The sequence below is a fragment of the Octopus bimaculoides genome, chromosome 13, assembly GCF_046866305.1.
Source record: "Octopus bimaculoides isolate indiv1 chromosome 13, ASM4686630v1, whole genome shotgun sequence".
Taxonomy (NCBI): Eukaryota; Metazoa; Mollusca; class Cephalopoda; order Octopoda; family Octopodidae; genus Octopus; species Octopus bimaculoides.
The window spans coordinates 6,616,920-6,633,296 of NC_142940.1; the positions used below are offsets into that span (position 1 = coordinate 6,616,920).

Genomic DNA, 16,377 nt, shown 5'->3' on the forward strand with positions numbered 1-16,377 from the left:
ATGACAATAATAATAATAATGATAATAATAATGATAATAATAATAATGATAATAATAGTAATAATAATAATAATAATGATGACGACCACGACGATGATAATAATAATAATAATAATAATAATGATGATGATGATAATGATAATCACAGCAGTGCAGTAATTTCTGTGACATTAAATATAAACCATAATTAAGTTTGGTTACCAAAGGTGATAATGTTGTTTATGTCCCTGGATAATTACTAAATAGGAAAAAAAAAAAAAAAATGAACGAATAAAAATAAACAAAAAAATCAATATATAGATATATTAAATATATATATATATATATATATATATATATATATGTATGTATGCATATATATATGTATATATATACGTGTATGTATGTATTATATATTAGTCGATCGTTAGTGTTACTAATCATTTGGATAGCATGAATAATTGATAGAAACTTTCAGACAATACTTGGAATATTTATGTTATTTCTTTTATTCTACAAAATATGGAGGCACCAGAATTACTCATGGAATCATAGAAGCTGCTGCTGCTGCTGCTGGTGGTGAGGATAACGATGGGGATAACCACCACCACCACCACCACTACCACCACTGCCGCCGGCGCCAAGACAACAACTTCAACCAACACTATAACCATCACAACTACCACTAATACTCAATGTCCCAACAATCATCGGTAACACAGTCAAAGACATTACAATGTGCATGAAGAAAAAGCAGGTGAGGTCATGGATGGAGGCCACAAACAACCACCACCTCAACAACAACTAATAGTGTAAGCAATGAACGCAACTATTTTCAGTTACATATTCACGGCAAACAAATCAAACAAACCAAACAAACAAAAAGGCGACGAGCTGGCAAAAACGTTAGCACACTGGGCGAAATGCTTTGGGGTCGATAAATTAAGTACCAGTTGTGTACTGAGGTCGATCTAATTGACTGGCACCCCGCCTTCCCCAAAATTTCGAGCCTTGTACCTAGAGTAGAAAAGAATATTATGCGTTTGTTAAGGCGGCGAGCTGGCGGAATCGTTAGCACGCTGGGCGAAATGCTTAGCGGTATTTTGTCTGCCATTACGTTCTGAGTTCAAATTCTGCCGAGGTCAACTTTGCCAGGAGACACTTGCCCAAGGTGCCATGCAGTGGGACTGAACCTGGAACCTTGTTATCGTGTTGCAAACTTTTTTACACTACATGGTTACACAATATACTATGTTGAATTGTATGCTAGAAAATATGGCAAATAAATGCTAGAAATTTTGGGGGAAGTGAGCTGGTTGACTACATCAACCCCAATGTCCATCGTAGTGTACAGCTGGAAAACTCTCTATAGACAACAGCTGTTGGTGACATAGTGACAGAGAGAAATCTTTGAATTTCCAACAGAGTGGTTGTAGTAGTGATGTATGGGCTGTTACCTGGTGAAATAATAATTTTTCAGAGCTTACTAACACACACACACATGCACATACACACAGTTGTAAGGTAGGGAACATTCGACACAGCTGTAAGAATAATATCAGGTGGAGAGGATCATATAACGAGATGCATGTTCAAATGCTTAATTCATAGTCATTGTATAAATTATAATTCATAAAATGAATACATTGCTTCAATCTACTCTTTAATATGAATATTAATAAGAATAGCTTCTGACATAATCTGATGTTTCTCGGCAGTTTTTTATTCTTTTTAGAAAAAATTTTTTTTATCAACTACACAAATACAATAAGCTGTTCAATAACAATACCATAAAGGTTGGCTATAGTCGTAAGGAAAATATCAATATGACTTAGCAATACAGTCATACCTGCACTCTCAATCGGTTCAATCAAGATTGACCTGGGGTTAAAGAACAACAAGGAGGAAATTTCAGAGGGACCTTCATTTTGGGGAAGAAGGATTGGACATATTGAGAGTGAGAAGAGAGACCCAAACCAAGTGAAACAAAAGCTACTAATTCTGAAGGACAGAAGTCACTGTAGAACAGGCCAAAAAAAGGGAACAGCACATCAGTGGACCAGGGACTCCATGCTGATAATTCATGTGGTTATTTGGAGAGGATACAGCTTAGCATGTCATGTAAAAGGGTAAGCGTAGGTAAGGTAAGGTAAAGTTACCTTCTTAAGTCATGGCGACTCAAAAGGGCCAGCGTCCTGGTTTCTGTGATGTATAAATTCTCCACCTGGACAGGACACTGGTCCATTACAGGGTTTACTCATTTTTGCTAGCTGAGTGGGCTGGAGCGGTGTGGAATGAAGTGTTTTGCTTAAGAACACAACGCGTCGCCCGCTCCGGGAATTGAAACCACAATCTTACCATCATGAGTGCAGCATCTTAACCACAAATCTTTACAGTAAGCCTTGGGTATGACACTAAACTGCATCTGGTAGAGAGGCCCTCGTTTGGGAGCTCCAGAGTTTTGAGGAGTGTGGAAGCAGGTCTTAGTTACTACTGTTCAGTGGTCTACTTTGCACCGGAGTAACAGCACCTGTCAAGGTCCCAGCTATAGGTTAATTAACATATTAGTGCTTGCGTACTTATGCATGTGAAGAGTGGATCTGGCAGTTTCTGGGGAAGAAACCCTCATGGTCCAATGGAAGGGAAGGCAACTGCAACAAGTAAGACCCCTGCATCTGCCTCCATCCCCTCTCATCTTGACCTGGTCTTGACACTGGATTGAAGATGGTCACAGACAAGAGAACGAGGCTGACTAGATGGTCGTCGTCACTCCAAAGGAAGAACAGGAAATGGAGTAATAATGTAGCCACCCAACAAAGAATAAATTCGGGGTTGAAGCGCTGCCCAGGAATCTCTTAAATTGGTGACTTAACACCAGAAGCTGTTGTTGGTTTTATTGTTATTTCTGTGTCAGAGAAAGAAAAAAGAGAAAGGGACTTCAACACATGCGGCAATTGGAACAGGTATTAAGCTTGACCGCTCCACCTCAGCAAACAACTAGATATACATATGAGTGTGTGTGTCTGTGTGTGTGTGCGCATATATATTGTGGACATGAAAGCCAGACATTGAACCATAATAGCTCCACAATCACACATGCACACAAGGAATGTGTGTGTGTGTGTGTGTGTGTGGCCATTCTAAAGTTACTGATATTACAATTATAAACAAGTAAACAGGTTGTACTAGTTTATATGTTTACCTGCTGAAAAACTATCCAGACAAAGTAACTTTGTTGTTAACCGAACCTTATACATAAATACAAACATTTATACACACACACACACATATACTTGCCCAAATCTACAAATATGCATACAAACACACACACACATGTATATATAAATTAATGTACATACATATACGTACACAAATATACAGGTACATATATAGACATCTGCATACATATGGTGCACCAGCATGACCGCAGCCACTTGGCTAAAACCCATACATAAATAAATAAATAAATATACACACACAAATACGTTGTGAATATAATTTACATGGGCTTTTGTGTCATGAACTACCAACAAAATGAAAAGACGTGAAACAGGGATAGGTATTGAGGGCAGCCCTACAGGTGTCCATTATAATCACATTAAAACCATTCCCTACGGCTTCTCCCTGGCACAAACCCAAACTGTATCTCGTCTAAATTAACTCTCTCTCTAATTAGTTCGGTTATGGCCCTCTCCGTGATTTTCATTACCTGATCCAACAACGTGACACCTCTTCAACAACTCCTTATATCTTTTGTCTTTTACTTGTTTCAGTCATTAGATTGCGGCCATGCTGGGGTACTGCCTTACAAAAAAAAGTTTCAGTTGAATGAATCGACCCCAGTACTTTATAGATGGGCCTATATATATATATATATATATATATATATATATATATATATATATACATACATACAGGGTGTCCACAAAGTTTGGGTACATGGAGTAAATAAAATCATAACATAAACAATGAAATATAAGAAATAATAATCCCCATGTACCCAGACTTTGTGGACACCCTGTATATATGTACTTCCAATATTTATTTATTTTTTAAATTTAATTTTATTTTATTTTATAAGGATAAAATTTTATTTAAAAAATTTTAACAGTGGCCAGCATATGAAAAATACCTTTTAAGGTGAAAATTATACAATTATAAATAAGAGCAAAAAAGAAAAAAATTTTTTTTTGCCTATATGGTGAAAAATAGATGCTAAATTGTCTAACCACATAAAAGATTTTCAGTTGTATTATTACACCACGTGCCTAAACAAGGAAAGCAAGCTAACAGAAATTCATAAAAATATAGTTATCCCTAAATCAGTGTGTGTGTGTGTGTGTGTGTGTGTATATATATATATATATATATATGGACAATATGAGAGACCATTATGTGGATCTCCCTTGTGAGCTAAAAATAGATGTGAGACTATCTTACCACTATAACTGTGTTCTCAGCTTAGTAAGACGCTTGCAAACATCTAGCGTCTTACTAAGTTGAGAACACAGATTTAGCGATAAGACGGTTTGACATCTATTTTTAGCATACAAGGGATCTACATAGTGATCTCTCATATTGTTTATGTTTAAATAGAATTCACGGTCCCAGGACGTTTTTAAGTATGCTGACTGCTAGCTGAAATTGATATTATTTAATAATATTAATTAACAATATTAATTTCTACTCTTAGTACACACACACACACACACATATACATACATACATCATCATCATCATCATCGTTTAACGTCCGCTTTCCATGCTAGCATGGGTTGGACGACTTGACTGAGGACTGGTGAAACCGGATGGCAACACCAGGCTCCAATCTAAATTTGGCAGAGTTTCTACAGCTGGATGCCCTTCCTAACGCCAACCACTCAGAGAGTGTACATATATATATACACACACACACACACACATGTATGAGTGAGGCGGGATAGAAACTGAAAGAGACCTGTTGTCTGAGTGTGCATGTCCTCTCTGTTCCTTTTCCTTCTCAAAATATTAGCATTCAAAACTCTTCAATGTCACTACAACTTTCTACTTATTGCCGACCCAGACGGTCATTTTCTTTGAATTCTGGACATAAATACGTGAGCACACACACACACACACACATATGGAGAGGGAGTGCATATATACATGTCTGAGTGTGTGTGTGTGTGTGTGAGAGAGAGCTACATACAAAAAACGCATACTGCTGTAACCAGGAAGCTGTTCAAAACACTACATTTTTTGTTTAATTTCTACACAACTCCAATTCATAACGAAATACATAAATATTCTTTCTTTTATTCTTTTACTTGTTTCAGTCATTTGGCTAGGGCCATGCTGGGGCACCGCCTTTAGTTGAACAAATCGACCCCAGGACTTATTCTTTGTAAACCTAGTACTTATTCTATTGGTCTCTTTCACCAAACACTAAGTTACAAGGACATAGACACACCAACACCAACACACACACACACACATTACATTGGTAGTGAATAGGAGCAGGAGATAAAACCAGACAAAAGAGGATGTTAAGGTTTCAAGTTTCTCAATTGTAGAGATATGAATTTGTATCTAAACACACACACACACACATGTATATCTATAAGCTGAGGCATGGTGGTGAGGTTAAGAAGTTTACTTAGTAACCACATGGTTTTGAGTTCAGTTCCATAGTACAGCACCTTGCTCAAGTGTCTTCTACTAAAGCCAAGGTCCAACAAGTGCTTTGTAAGTGAATTTTGTAAATGGAAACTGAAAGAAGCCTGATGTGTGTGTTTGTGTGAGTGTACGTCTGTTTGTGTTTAAACCCACACAGCCTCTTAACAACCAGTATTGAGTTCAAATTCTGCTGAGGTCGACTTTGCCATTCAACAATTTTTTTAAAAAACCCAAAAAAGCCACCAATTTGTTTCGACTTTTATACATTCTTTAATATATAAACAAGTCAATTTCCTTATTTAAGCCTCATCAGAGCCAATGGTTTGGAGATAGACGAAATCCTGTGTGAAAAGACGGCTGGATATAATATTGGGTTCTCTTGCCCCTTTGATGAATGAGGGTTCAGGAAGATGTAGCTGCACAATGTTCTTAGAAGATTTTCCCTCCTGGTAGTTGCTACCATTCTGGGTCAGAGGAGAGCTGAGAAGAATAGAGACGAAAGAGTGGTTCCACACTGCTCAAAACCTTAGAATTCTTGAACCAACGTTCATAATTAGATATAGCTTGAAATATCTCCAAACTCGTTTCTATCTATCTATCTATCTATCTATCTATCTATCTCTTCTCACGGACGTGCTGTCACATCGGCTGCGAAGGTAAACGTTTATTTGACCATTTACTGTCCACATTTTGTTGGGATTTTTAAATAATTTTGTTGCGAAGCACCTAGGCTTCATTTGTGTGTATTTTCAAGGGCAGGAATTGACCCCCAGGGGCAGTTTCGGCCCTAGCAAAATACAAAAATTTCCTTCTTGACATTTGAAAAATGTCGAGAAACATAATTTTGGAACGCTTGTCTTGTTCTTTTGACAAGCATTTCCCGAGGCTTCAGATGCCAGAAGAGAAAAAAGAACAGAATAGCGCGTGCTCATGCAGTGACAGGAACGCAGTTGCTATAAACGTCACAAAGACTGTGAGTACAGCTACTAACAGCCCTCTCACCACCACCACCAACACCAACAACAAAAACAAAACTGTAACCAAGGTTACAAAACCATGCGTGAAAACCGTCACAAATGTCTCTGACGTAAGCACCACTGCTGCTGACGCCATCATCACCACCACCAACGACAACAACAACAACAACAACAACAGCAACAACGACAACAACAACAACAGCAACAACAAGGAAGTAAAGTTATCGGCCGTCAGCAATGACACCATCACCTGTTCAACAAACTCTGCTGCCACTACCACCACCTTTGAACCAGGCAGTACATACACCAACATAAACAAAAATATCCAGAAGAACATGTCCGCCAGCACAACAAAAACAAATTTCGCAAATGCTCTAAAGGAAAAAAGAACAACAGTGACATTCACACAAAAACAAATAAAAGACACAAAATCCCTTCTTACGAAAGAAGGAGATGATGTCAGAATTAACATCCCAAAAGATATTATAGAAATGAAAAACAAAAAGTGCATCATTTATAAACTGGTAAACACAAAAACCAGACGTGTAGAAAATGTTAGCACAGATAAAATTGAAGTTTGTCTTAGAAAAATTTGGCCTTATCAGAATCATGTCACCTGGGGAAGGAAATTTGGAACGGTGCAAGTAAGGTTTCTGGATGAAAATTTAGCTAAACAATTTTCGACACTCTCTCTCCGCACAGATGACTTGGTAATGATACCGAGTTATCTAGGACAGAGAGTGACCAAAGTTATGATAAAAAATGTGCCATCGGAGGTGGACACCCAATGGCTGATATCGGCCGTGTGCCTGGAAATGGAGGAGGCAAATATTTTGGAGATTACGGTCGGAGAGGAAAAGAACTGGGGAGGGAAAAATCTGGAAATCCTTCTCCACATCACGGAGGAGGCTTCACAGAAAATTCCTCCAAACATTAGATTGGCAGAGGACCACAAGCTGTATGTGGTGGTAGAGGGCAGGCGACCTCGCTGTTACCTATGCAACAGCGAAGCACATCTGAAAAAGGACTGCCCTCTGGCCGCTAAACAAAAACAACAACAACAACAACAACAACAACAACAACAACAACAACAACAACAACAACAACAGAAGCAACTACCAAATACCCCCAACAGAAAAACCTTACTACCAACACCCCCAGCAACGCAAAAAACAACAACAGAAATATCAGCAATAACCACAACAGAAAAGACAACAGAAACTGCAAAAACAGAAGAAAAAAAAGAAAATTCCAAGACTGCCTCTCCCTCCCCCATATCACATACACCACACATAAATAACAAGCAGCCAACATCAATAAAAACAGCAACACAAACATTCACAGAAACACACACAGACGCACAAAATTTGCCGTTACCTCTTTCTGACTCCTCAGATCTCCCATCATCCGATGAAGAGAGTGGGGAGGAGTGGAAAATAGCTACGAAAGGAAAGAGGAAGCGCAGTAAGAAGAAAACAAAACAAAATGCAAACACAAACAAAGCAGGGAGATTCACATCTCCCGAAAATACTACTAACACCAATAGTAATATAAAAAAAACAATGCTAACAGCAATAGACAGTACAAACACAGAGTTGATGAATTACATCAACTCTAAAACAAACATCACAAATAACGATATCAAAACCAACAACCACCCACGTACAACACCGCCAAAACACATTAAAATTATTCATGTAACACCAGCATTACACAACACAATAAAATCCCTCTACCCCAACTCGGTAGGGGGATTCCAGAAATATTTGTGCAAGAAATTGTACAATAGCCTCCTTGGTGAAAAATCCAAGGAGGAAACAAAACTTTCTAACGGCAAGTAACACTCTGTTCTTTTGTTTTGTGCTTTAAAGCACACGTATAAATAGAATCATGGTGAAGATTGGTTGTGTGAATGTGCGTGGCTTAGGGTCCCCTTGGAAACAAGGGTACCTCTTAAATGACATCAAGTCACACAATTTGGATATCATAGCCATTAGTGAGACCAGACTCCATGAACCGCGGGCCCTAAAGTCCATGTTTGGCGGACAGTTTAACATTTATTTTTCTCCCTGTCTGCCGAGGATGGGCGGTAGTGGCACGGCGGTTCTTTTTCGCAAGAGTCTGGATCTCCAAGTAAAGACGATATTTACGGACCCGGAGGGTAGACTGGTTGTCCTAGATGTGGACGGCAGCGATGGAGGCGCTTTTCGGTTGCTGGCAGTTTATGTGCCTCCTTTAACAGGTCGGTCAGACTTCTTTCGACGTCTAGAAGTATTCCTGGGAACGTCTCGTCCCTTACTTTTAGTGGGGGATTGGAATGCTACCTTGGACACGCATCTAGACTACGTGGGGAGTGACAAAACTAGAAGGGGATGCAAAGGCCTCATAGACCTGCTCAGACGCTTCCAGTTGTCTGACAGGTACCGACTCGACCACCCAAATGTGCCAACGTGGACTTGGAGCAACCGCATTGGGTCGTCGAGATCGTATCTAGATAGGATAGTGTGTAGGACAAGAGATAGAGATAGTTTAGGATGTCCACAGTTCCACATAGTCAGCTACACGGATCACAAACTTGTGACGTGTACGCTAGACATAGATAAGGCACATAGGCAGGGTCCCGGTTACTGGAAACTAAACGCGTCTTTCCCGTCGAGACAGGTTTTCAGAGACCGGATTAGCACGTTAGTAAAGAGGGCTTTGACGGGAGCCATCGTCAACAACAAATGGTGGTTTGCCCTCAAGAGAGCAGTGAGGGCGGAAGCAATAAGGTATAGCAGGGCACTAGCTGTAGAGAGGAACAGAGAAGAGGGGGAGCTAGTGATAAAGTTAGAAGAGGCATTGCGAAGTGGCATCGCATCCGACGTTTTAGCGGCGAGGTTGGCCCTCGACCAACACTTCAATGCTAAACACGAAGGGTGTGCTGTCAGGGCAAGGATGCGTGCTCTGAGGAATGAAGGTGTTGGAGCCGCACGAGAGGCCCGGGTGGCGGAGGCGCAGCGGGGTAACAGAGCCACCATCCGGTCTCTGGTAGACGAACAGGGGCGCGAATTGCTCGAGCCGAGCAAGATGTGCGAGGCGTTTCAGCGGCATTTTGCCCGACTGTTCGGGAGGAGTGGCGAGCGAGAAGGCAGGGTGGACTTTAGTGCCTACCTGCACAGCTTGCCACGACTCTCGGCAAGAGAGGCGGAGTGCTGCGAAGGGGTCATCACGGCGGAGGAGGTGAGGGACGCGATGGCGGGTTGCTCGACGGACAAATCTCCGGGTTTGGATGGTCTGCCCTACGAGCTTTACAACTGTATGCCAGACTTGTTTGGAGAAGTCTTGGCGGTCGTGTACTGCAACTGGCAGCAGAACGGGAGCATTCCTGGTTTTGTGAGCCGAGGAGCGGTAACGCTGCTGAAGAAAGATCCAAACAAGGGGGACGCCATAGATAACTTTAGGCCCATCACTCTGCTCAATGCAGACATGAAAATTTTGGCCAAGGTGTTAGCCAAGCGGTTGGCGCTTGTCATCGAGAAACTGGTCGGCACGGAGCAGACGTGCGCCGTGCCGGGCCGGAGCATCCATGACAACCTCCATCTGATGCGCTACATCATAGAGAGGGTAATTAAGGAACCTGGCATGGGTGGGGCCCTGATCAATTTGGATCAATCCAAAGCTTTCGATAGGGTAGACCATCGATACTTGGAGGCCGTCCTCGAAGCGGCCGGCTTCGGTCCCGTTTTCCGCGGCTGGATGGCTGCCTTGTACACAGGCATCCGTTTGGTTGTTCGCGTCAATGGACGTCTATCGGGACCCTTCGACATTGCACGTTCGGTTCGTCAGGGATGCCCCCTGTCGCCGCTCCTGTACGTATTGACTCTCGAGCCACTACTGCGGAAGCTGGCGACGCTGAGGGGCATCCCGCGAGAACTGGGGTGCGGGACGAGCATGTCGGCATACGCGGACGACGTCACCGTCATAGCGTCTAGCCACGAGCACATCGAGCTTGTCGGCGAGACGCTGAAAGACTACGAAGCGGTGACGGGAGCGAAAATCAACCGGGATAAGTCGGTGGGTTTGCTGCTCGGCACCTGGAGAAGCAAGCCCATACCGTCCGGCAGCGCCTCAGTAGTGGGACGCTGGACGGACGGTCCGGTCAAGTTGCTCGGAGTCTGGTTCGGTCCGGACCTGCAAACGGAGAAGAACTGGGACGAGATAACGAGTAGGGTGGCCACTCTCTGCCGGCAATGGTCCGAGAGGAAGCTGTCCCTAAAAGGTCGGGCGGAGGTGGCGAACGCGTACATCGCATCCGTCATCGAATACCGCCTGACCGTCGTGCCTTGTCCCGATCGCGCCATCACCGAAATGGAGCGCATCCTCTTCCGCTTTTTGTGGAAAGGAAGCGTTCCGATGGTGAGGCGATCCGTTTGTTGCCAACACCCGCTGAAAGGAGGGCTGGGCATGCCGTGGTTGATGATGCGCAGACATGCGCTGAGACTGCGACATCTCCGGCTCTACGTAGACGACGGTGAGCAGGTGTGGTCGCCGTTTGTGCGACGCGCTTTCCCGCAGCTCGTCTCCATGACCGAGCTGCAGTCGTGGATCAAAAAGAGGCCGAGGAATGGCGAATGGCACCGTGAGTGTCGCGTTGCTCTGCAACAACTTTGCCGTCCCGGGTCGACCTTGAGCGGCTGCATCACAACGAAGTCATTCTATAGGGGATTAGTGGAGGGCAGGTACGACGACGATCTCGGGGCGAACCTGGGCGTCGACGAGGAATACCTGACCCGCCTGTTCAGGACGACTTTCGGGCCGGGACCTATGGACAACTTCCAGAGATCCCTGGCCTGGCAGTGTTACCGAGAGGCGCTACCCGTTCGGGATAAGCTCTATAGACACGGCTCGCGAAATGTGGGGCCGACCTGCCCGAGATGCGGTCAGAGCGATGAAACCGTTCTGCACGCACTCGTGCAGTGTCCAACCATTTCGGAGCTGTGGGCTTATGTCGAACGACTGCTGTCGCGTGTGGGACGAGTCGGTTTATCAACCGAGTCTATCGTCAATATCGTCACGCCTCCTTCCTTTAAACGGGAAGGAAGAGCTGTATTTATCGTACTTGTGGCTATGGCCAAAGAATGCATCTGGTGGACGCGTCTGAAAGGATTAGAGACAAATACTTTCCTCTCTGGTCAATCTCTCATCAACTTTTTCAAGTATCACTTGAAAAGGAAGGTGAGAGTAGAGAGGCAAGTGTTGTCTAGCAAATGTTTCGAAAAAAGATGGATACATGTAGCAAGAATGGCACGTATAAATGACGAAGCCACCTTGACCATGATTCTATAAAACGTTTTAAAATTTTGTAAACAGAGAAATTTTATTTAACAAACTGTGACGCTAAAGACCGAGGTTACCGTGGTCTTTTCGTAGGTTTTTCTTTCCACGGATAACCTCCCCATTTATTGGGAATTTTTTGTATTATTTCGTATTTTTTGTAAATACCCCAAACGTTTTGCGATGTTTTTTTTTTTTTTTTTTTTTTTTTTTTTTCTTTTCATCGTTGTCCCCACTTTTGTTTTTTTTTCTGCTTTGTTTTCGACCCCCTCGAAAAGAAAAACTCTACATTTGTATTTTGTCCCCTCTGTGTTGAGCCCAGTGTGGCTAATAAAGAAACCTATCTATCTATCTATCTAGGCAAAGAGGTATATAGAAATTACAGGTTCATAGACAGGCAATTAGTCATAGACAAAAACATACAACCAGACATAGTTATATAGTATACACATATAGACATATATAGTGATTAATTTAAATGATGAATAGAGATTACTGAGCAGAAGTAATCTTCAAAACCAGTACCATGAATATCTACCAACACACTTCCATCAGAGAGAGAGAGAGAGAGAGAGAGATCAAGGAGCAGGCAAGAGGATGACACAGGTGCAATAAAAAGATGACTTACCTGGCATTTATTTCTAATGTTGGTTGCAGGAGTCGGTAGCGTTCTTCTGGTGATTTGTCTGCAAGTGTGGTGCGAAGGAAATGTCGGGCTGAACCCATTTCCACTACAGTTACAATACATGGATGTGATACCAATCTTTTAGTCACCTGACGAAGAATAGAGCAGAAAGACATTAAGAAGGGCTATCCTATACACACACACACACTACATAGGTGTGCGTGTGTACGAGTTGAAAAATAATAATTAGGCACTTTAGTTCTCTTGGTTATATTTATATAATCAACTCAGCTTTTCAGCCAGTTCAATCTTCACAACCAAGGGCTGTACAAACATAACAAAGACACATCAAGTTACACACTCCTTGTAAAACAATACAAATATAAACTGTTCAATTTAAATTTACCAGGAAAATCCAGTGGGCCGTGTTTTAAATTCTAAGTAAAAGGGACGAGAAGAGACCAGGGGAAATAACTTTTCCCAGTGTTGCAGTCAATAGAGAAAATGTTTTTATTTTGTCAGCACATTTCTGATGAAACACAATTGTTTTATTTTAATTAAATCTGAAAATAATTAAAGGTTTAGTGAAATAATTTTGTTATTGGTTAAGCTGATGTTTAGAACATAAATGAACAGGAAATTTACATGGGAATGCTTAAATTTACATCTCTGTAAGCCAAAAGTTTGTAACATAGCACCAAGTGTGGTCTCAGGTAGTCAGGTATTGAAAAGGGTTAAGATTTAAAGAATTCCAAAGTTTCAAAACTTTCTCATCCAGGCCATCCTCGTCACCTTGTTCATATAAGGGTTTCACCATAACCCTTAAGTATTCAGATTACTTCGTCAAATACAATGCTTAATTAATCATGCATTGAGATTTTGATAATGTGACTGTTTATTTTTAGGATGGCATTGCAGGATAGGTGTGATAGGTGAAATAGTGCTAACAATTCAGCCAGCTCGTTGCCTTAACACTTGCTGCCATCATCAATACTTGTACTTTATTCTGAGGGAAGAATAAAAGGTAAAGTCGGCAGCATTTGAACTAAGAATGCAAAAAACCAGAAGAAATACAACAAGGTATTTTCTTTCCTCTGGTGTTCTACCAATTCTGCCAATGTGGCTCAGTAGTTCGAGCGTCTGGCTCACAACCGTGAGGTAGTGAGTTTAATTCCCAGACCTGGCTCTGCGTGTTGTGTGCTTGGGTAAGACACTTTATTTCACATTGCTCCAATTCGCTCACCTGTAGAAATGCGTTGCGACATCACTGGTGCCAAGCTGTATCGGCCCCTTTGCCTTTCCCTTGAATAACATCTGTGGCATGGAGAGAGGAGACTGGTTTGCATGGGCAACTGGTGGACTTCCACAAACAACCTTGCCTGGACTTGTGCCTTGGAGGGGAACTTTCTAGGTGCAATCCCATGGCCTACCATGACCGAAAAGCATCTTCACAACATAGAAACATGTGTTAGACTCACCTTGACATTGTTCACTTTATTCGTTAAGGTTGCTTTGATCCAGGTAACCAAATCTGTTGCTTCCTCTTGTCGCAGACTGCTGCTATCTGTGATCAACGACAACAAAAAAACAAGTAAAAAAAATAACTTTTTTTTTTCTTTTATCACTACTAAAGTATAATCGTTTTACTGCCATCACCATAAGCAGCATCATAATGATCAACATCAACATGGAGTTTATGCTGAAGGCATAGTGGGGCTGAAGACCTGAAAGGTGCTCTCTGCAGGAGTTAGTTTGAATGCCACCTGAAGAGTGGCTTCAAGGCTAGTACACACCCACACACACAAACACAGTAATAGGTCTGAAGAAAGTCAAATGTGATAGAGATAATAATGAGAATAAGATGGAGAGAGGGGAGAGGGGGAGAGAGAGAGTAATTTTTATAAATGCAATGTATGAAACACCTTGTCCTTAACTTACATAAATTTACAAATCAATTAAATAAGAGGTGTCTAATGACTTCTTTCTCTCAACATCACACACATGTTGGCACTCCGTCAGTTACGACAACAAGGGTTCCAGTTAATCTGATCAACGGGACAAGGCTGGCCCTTTGTAATACAGGTACAACAGAAACAGGAAGATAAAGTGAGAGAAAGTTGTGGTTAAAGAGTACAGCAGGGTTCGCCACCACCCCCTGCCGGAGCCTCGTGGAGCTTTAGGTGTTTTCGCTCAATAAACACTCACAACGCCTGGTCTGGGAATTGAAACCGTGATCCTACGACTGCGAGTTTGCTGCCCTTACCACTGGGTCATTGCGCCTCCACACACACACACACACACACATACACTGTTATTTAAACCCAGGTCTGGTGAATAACCTGTTTTGTTTTGTTTGTAAAATTTAGGGTCCACTCAAATCATATCATCAAATTCTTCAGTCAACCATATTCCGAATGCTTCCAGAAATTAAGCCTACCGCTTTCGTCTACAGCGTCCGTGTCTTCCTTGTCATCCTGGATCTCGTTTTCAACAGACTTCAGGTTCTTGCGGTCAAACTGGCCGAGGTTCATGAGGACCAGTTCATCGTAGGGTTCGTAGAGGAAGAGAACTTCTGTGTCTTTCTTTTGAAGAGCTTCAAAGTAAGGGGAGGTCATGGCCAATTCTCGGCTAGAAGACAAACACAAGACATTGACGTAAATAAAAATGCAAGTACATCAGTAGGTGTTTAATTAAACAATTTCTCTTAATTAATCTTCTGATCAAATTTATCTTTCTAGACCTGCAGAATAACAAAAATATTCCTTACTTGAAAACACAGTGTCAGTGACAGGAAGAGCATCCAGGTGTAAAAAGATAAACTTCCCCTCTCCAACCCATGCCAGCTAGGAAAAACAGCCGGGAAATGAATATTATCATCGTTTAACATCTGTTTCCCAACCTGGACAATTTGACAGTTGCTGGTAAGGCCAGAAGCCACACCAGGTACCACAGCCTGTTTTGGCATGGTTTCTACAGCTGGATGTCTTTCTTTTGCCAACCACCTTACAAAGTGTACTGGGTGCTTTTTACATGGCACCGGCACCATTGCTTTTTAGGGGGCACCAGTACCATTGCTAAACAATATCCTCTTAAATAGAACATATACAAAGACTTACCTGGGGGCTGACAAGTAATATATATTCCGGGAACCAGCTTTCATTCGACTTGCGTATTCATCCAGACTGACTTTATCTCCGGCAGCGCATTTCGAAGACTCAAAACGCAACAGCTTTGCAATTTCTTCCTATAGAAAGAGTCCATGAAGAAAACATGATCAGGAACATAGCGAAGATTATAATTAAGTCGGCGAGCTGGCAGAAACATTACCCCGCCGGGCGAAATGCTTAGCAGTATTTCATCTGCCGTGACGTTCTGAGTTCAAATTCCGCCAAGGTCGACTTTGCCTTTCATCCTTTCGGGGTCAATAAATTAAGTACCAGTTGCATACTGGGTCGATGTAATCGACTTAATTCCTTTGTCCGTCTTTGTTTGTCCCCTTGTGGGCAATAAAGAAATAAGGAACATAATGAAGATTGATACATACATACATGGGTGTGTGTGTGTGTGTGTGTCTTTGTCTTCACATAATCTGATGAATGTAAAGCAACATCAAATATTTTCTTCTTCATTTTCAATCTTCTTTGAAAAACACGTTTGGCCATGGGGAAAATACTACTGTGCTTAGAAACAGGAAAGGCATTTGGCCATAGAAGATTTGCCTCACTGAATTCCAACTCACCCATGCTAACATGGAAAAGTGAATGGTAAATAATATGGATGTGTGTATATGTGTGTGTGTGTGTGTAGTGGATCTTTGGTTTACAA

General features: G+C 42.0%; 1 protein-coding gene across 1 annotated transcript in view; it reads right to left on the reverse strand.

Moving 5' to 3' along the window:
* LOC106869264 (heat shock protein 75 kDa, mitochondrial-like) overlaps positions 1 to 16,377 on the reverse strand; it is a 108,679-nt gene that overhangs the window by 24,669 nt on the left and 67,633 nt on the right. The window contains exons 13-16 of the mRNA XM_014914931.3: positions 15,669 to 15,796; positions 14,990 to 15,180; positions 14,031 to 14,116; positions 12,556 to 12,701 (exon numbers count right to left, since the gene is read on the reverse strand). Of these exons, the coding sequence (XP_014770417.1) occupies positions 12,556 to 12,701; positions 14,031 to 14,116; positions 14,990 to 15,180; positions 15,669 to 15,796 (551 nt within the window). The remainder of the gene's footprint in view (positions 1 to 12,555; positions 12,702 to 14,030; positions 14,117 to 14,989; positions 15,181 to 15,668; positions 15,797 to 16,377) is intronic.